The sequence below is a fragment of the Tamandua tetradactyla genome, chromosome 8 (assembly GCF_023851605.1).
Source record: "Tamandua tetradactyla isolate mTamTet1 chromosome 8, mTamTet1.pri, whole genome shotgun sequence".
NCBI classification, from domain to species: Eukaryota; Metazoa; Chordata; class Mammalia; order Pilosa; family Myrmecophagidae; genus Tamandua; species Tamandua tetradactyla.
In genome coordinates, this window is record NC_135334.1 from 76,529,453 (window position 1) to 76,534,585 (window position 5,133).

At 34.8% G+C, this 5,133-nt stretch overlaps 1 protein-coding gene across 1 annotated transcript; it reads left to right on the plus strand.

The window, feature by feature from the left end:
• Positions 1 to 2,639: 2,639 nt before the first annotated feature.
• Positions 2,640 to 3,581, plus strand: LOC143645154 (olfactory receptor 51A4-like). Its single transcript, XM_077114731.1, has one exon. It carries the CDS (start codon positions 2,640 to 2,642, stop codon positions 3,579 to 3,581), a length of 942 nt encoding a protein of 313 aa, XP_076970846.1.
• Positions 3,582 to 5,133: the final 1,552 nt, after the last annotated feature.

The window sequence follows — 5,133 nt, forward strand, 5'->3', positions numbered from 1 at the left end:
TTTGGTAATACCAGAAGACTCGGATTCTTTCTTAGTTTCCCAAATCTCAAAGGAAAACAGTTTCTAATGATATTTAAAAGACACATTATTAAAAAACAAACAAACAAAACCCCTACTTCTTTCCCCTTGAGTACCACACACACACTGGGGGAATTGGAGAAATAAATGGGAGAATAAGGGTTTTTGTGAGCCTGGAAGTGTGTATAGCCTGATGGGGAGAAGGAGAGGACTTTTCGTGTCTGTCACAGTGTCTGTTAGTGAGTCTTCGAGCTTTATTGACAAAAGAAAGAATGATCAAACCAGCATTATAGGAACGTAAACCTAGCACCTGATACGGAGGCATTATGTAACCTCTCTGTGTTTAGAATACCTTCTAAACAGTCATCACTCAATTGCTTGTGATGTTTTTATTTTCTTCCTGTTTTTGACATTGCCTCTAGAAACTCCTTTGTATTCTCTGCTGCTTTTTCTATTATTTTTTGTCCATTTAGTTCAAGACTTCATTTTGCTGTGGGTGATTTTATCGCTAACCTCCATACAGGCAACCTAGAAAGAGAAAACAAGTGGAAGAAAGAATTCATTCCAAGGAGATTGGAGTTCAACTGTTCAATCCAGAGATAGCCATGCTAAAGCTCAAGAGAAATGGCTTCTGGAGTATCAGTTCAAAACGTCTCATTTATGTACTGCAGTTTATGGAATGTGAACCTAACAAGAAGAGAAATGATACTGGGGAGAGAAAGATGCAGACCAAAATTATATGGGGAAGTAAAAGGTATTTGAGAGAAAAAGAATATTTAGGTAGACAGTTAACAATAGAACAGCTGTGCACTGATCATATCCATAAAGAATCTGAGATTCTTATATCATGTGTGAGAACAAGAGAGGTCAAGAGAAGAGAACAAGGCAGACTAGCGAAAAAGTGACCTGGTTGCTATATTATGGGAGGATGTCATTTCTCTACTAACCAGGATTGACAGGAAAGCAAAACAAGAACTTGTAATACGTGTTTCTTTAGAACATTGCATTTAATGCCTAGGAATAATGGCATGTTTAAATAATGTGAGCAAGTTATCTTCAATAGAATTGCTTTTATGGCAGCACAAAATATCAGCCAACCCAGGGTTATGTAAAATGCACCAATCTTAATTACATGTTCCCTTTACCCCATTTCCTCCTTCTGTTTATTCTACCTGTAAACTAGCATTGACTCTGGGATTTATGATTTCCTCATAGACACAGATCTAATTGAAACTTAGGATTTTGGTTAAAGAATCTGTGCCAGTATGAGGTGGTAATCCATGCTTAGTGAGATCATTCAATATGTAATCTTTTGTAACTGCCATTTTTTATTTAGCATCATGTTATCAGGGTTCTTCATGTTGCAGCATGTCTCAGTAGTTCATTTGTTTTTATTGTTAAACAATATTTCATCCTATGAATGTGCCAGATTATCTTTATCAATTCAGCAGCTGATGGGCATTTATGTAGTTTCTACTTTATCACAAATAACATTTATATAAACAATTGGGTATAAGGTATGAATAAATGTGTCCATTTCTCTTAATTATGTGAACTTTTTGTGTAAAATTTTGACCAACTGCCAAACTGGTTTCCAAAGTGACTATACCAGTCTACAAACCAATCAGCAATGTGGATTCAAATTTCTTCACATCCTTGCTAATATTTATTATTTCCTGTTATTTTTTAAACTGCGACAATTTCATTGCCCTGTGGATTCACTTGCAGTTTTCCTGTTAACTAATGACTTGAGTATACTCAACATACTCATTTTTAAGTTGTTAGTGATATTTAAATCTTCCAGATACAAGTTCAGATACAATTTGCAAATGTTTTGTTTTCTCATTTAGTGGGTTGCCTTTTCATTATGGCATCATTTGCAGCACAAAAGTTTATTACTTTTTTCTTTTTCCGTTTGAACTCCAGCTTTTTAATTTTTGATCATTATGCACTTTATACATTGGGGATTATATCTAAAAATCCATTCTCTAACCTTAGGTTACAAAATTTACATATATAATATCTTTCACGTCTTTTATTGTTTTAAGTACTTACATTTAGGTCTTTGATATATTTGAAATAGTATTTATATATGATATGAAGAAAGGGTCCAAATATATTCTCTAACATATGGCTATCCAATTGTCCCAGAATATTTTTTTAAAAAAGATTCAGTTACTTAAATGGATACTGCAATTTTGATTGTAATTAGCAATGATCTTAATTTGATTCTACTCTATGTAGGTCCATATAATTTCAAAACTTACAGAGTGTCACTATCCTAATACGATATCCTATACAAAATAGAAGCTGTTGAAATTGGCTGCTTGCTTTCTGTATTCTGAGGCCAGGGTAAACATTGGGATTAAATGTATTTGTCTACTGATGATAACATATGGATATTAATTACTTCTTATTTCTCTTGTTCTCCTGTTAATATGGGTCTGGAGATTACTTCCGGATATTTTAATTTACTCTTAACTGTTGCTATAGCAGAAGAGCTGGTATCTCAAACTTTCCATCTACCAAATGACAAAACACACTCATTTGAAACAATTTGTTTATTCCAGTATAGGACATCTCTGCTGAGTCCCATATCTTGAATCGCTCACATACTTGCTATGTTAGTCTTCAACACTACTGAAGTGGAAATATCTACCTTCTTCCTGATTGGAATTCCAGGGATGGAAACAGCCCACATTTGGTTTTCTATTCCTATTTGCCTCATGTACCTATTTGCAATCCTGGGGAACTGCACTATTCTCTTTTTCATTAAAACAGAGAGCTTTCTGCATGAGCCGATGTATTATTTCCTATCTATGCTGGCAGTTTCTGACCTGGGACTGTCCTTCTCTTCCCTTCCAACCATGCTGAGAATCTTCTTGTTCAATGCCACAGGAATTTCCTCTAATGCCTGCTTTGCTCAAACATTTTTCATTCATGGATTCTCAGCGATGGAGTCATCAGTACTTCTCATCATGTCTGTTGATCGTTTTATAGCCATCTATAATCCTTTGCGATACACCTCTATCCTTACCAATATCAGAGTCATTAAAACTGGCCTTGTATTTGCTGGAGTAAGTATTTCCTTGGTCCTTCCTTTCCCCTTTATTCTAAAGAGGTTGAAATTTTGTAAGAAAAATATTTTATCCCACTCCTACTGCCTCCACCAGGATGTCATGAAGTTGGCCTGTTCTGACAACAGGGTCAACATCGTCTATGGATTTTTTGTGGCTCTTATGGCTTTGCTAGTATTGGTGTGCATTTCTGTGTCTTACATGATGATACTGAAAATTGTTCTGGGCATTGCCTCACACGAGGGCCGCCTCAAGGTCCTTAACACTTGCACCTCCCACTTCTGTGCCGTGCTCATCTTCTATGTACCTATTGTGACCTTGGCTGTCATTCACCGCTTTGCCAAAAATGCTTCTCCAGTTATCAGAATCATTATTGCTGATATCTTCCTTCTGGTTCCCCCTCTAATGAATCCCATTGTGTACTCTGTGAAGAGCCAGCAGATTAGAAATCTGATCCTGGTGAAGTTATGTGAGAAACAGGGTTGATGGGAAAATATCAGCTGCAAAGAAAGACCAACTTAGTTGGTAATTTAAGAACAAATAGAGGGTTCCAAGAATGAGAATGGAAGCATTGACATTGAACACAATGATATATTGTTTATCTCCAGTAAGTCAATACACTTTAAAGATATTGACATAATTAATCAGCAATAAGATTCTGGATATGATGCCTTGGGATGTCAGCATTGGGTTATAATATGCTTATAACTGTTTTTGCCACCTTCTTTCCCAGTTTTACTTGTCTACACAACCAATTATGTAACTCCGTTAAAAGCAACCAAAGCAACACAATGCATAGGAACAGGGAAATTTTTACTATATTACTCTAGAAGATAAAGAAAATGTTCATTTAGGAAAAATGAACAAATGTGTAATTAAGTCCTGAATGATCAGTTGTGATGGAAATGTGGGCAAAGAATAAACACAATCAAACACAACCTCCCAGACAGACAAATATACTATATACCAAGTTTATTCTATGTGTATGTATATGTGTAAGTGTATGTTATCAGCAATTCACAAAAACATAAATATGCCTCTGCCCTCAAGACCTCTGAAACATTTCTGGAGATATGAGGCTCCCAGGCAGTTAAGATTAAATGCAAACAATAATAATAATAATAATAATAATAATAATAAACCAGAGATGAACAAATATTTTAATTGCATTTCCAATTGTTTGCAATACATTTAGAAATTCCCTCTTTTGGTATACATGTTGCCTTAGTTATTTTTCATTCAGGTCTGTATGGTAACTTTTGTTGCCTCTGTTATAGGATTAAAAAACAGTATTGCATCTTTATTATCTATCTCCTGCACTAATATGTAATTGGATTAAGAAGCAGGTTTTCACTTAAATCCTTTCCAATGCCCATTACAACTCCTGGACCAGAATAATTGCTAATTGTATTTGTTAACATACAGTGATCTTAGCCAGTTTTAAAGATATGAATACATTAACATTGAGGTCACTGGTTCTACAAATTGTTTACGTGAGACAGAAATTAAAAAAAGAAAGCAAAAGTGCATTCTGAAAATTTAAAATATGGAATAATTCTATCTCGTTATAGGACCTATTCAGAATCTCACTAAAGTTTGTCAAACAAATTTACATATATTTGTGATAAACACTGATATCTTTAACCTACACTCAACACTGAATATCTGAATGCTTGTATTATTAAGTTTTGCTTTCTATTGCCAGTGACATAAAACTAAGTAATTATTTTATGCAACCAAAACATTCTTAGGTAGGATATTAAAATGGATCACAGATGTAATAGTCAGGATTCTCTAGAGAATCAGAACTAACAGGAGAGATCTGTAAATATGAGATTTTATAAAAGAACCTCACATAACGGTAGAGAGGCACAAGTTCAAATACCATAGAGCAGACTGCTAGCTGGCAACTGTGATGAAGTTCGTTGATTAACTTTCCTGGAGAGGCTGGCTAGCTGAAGAAGAAATGAAAATTCTCTCTTCTCCCATAAAAGTCTTCAAATGATTGAAATAAATCCAGCCTATTAGATTCCATCAT

What these genes read in the sequence shown, in the direction of transcription:
- LOC143645154 (XM_077114731.1), top strand. Translation starts at nt 2,640, where the DNA reads ATGTTAGTCTTCAACACTACTGAAGTGGAAATATCTACCTTCTTCCTG.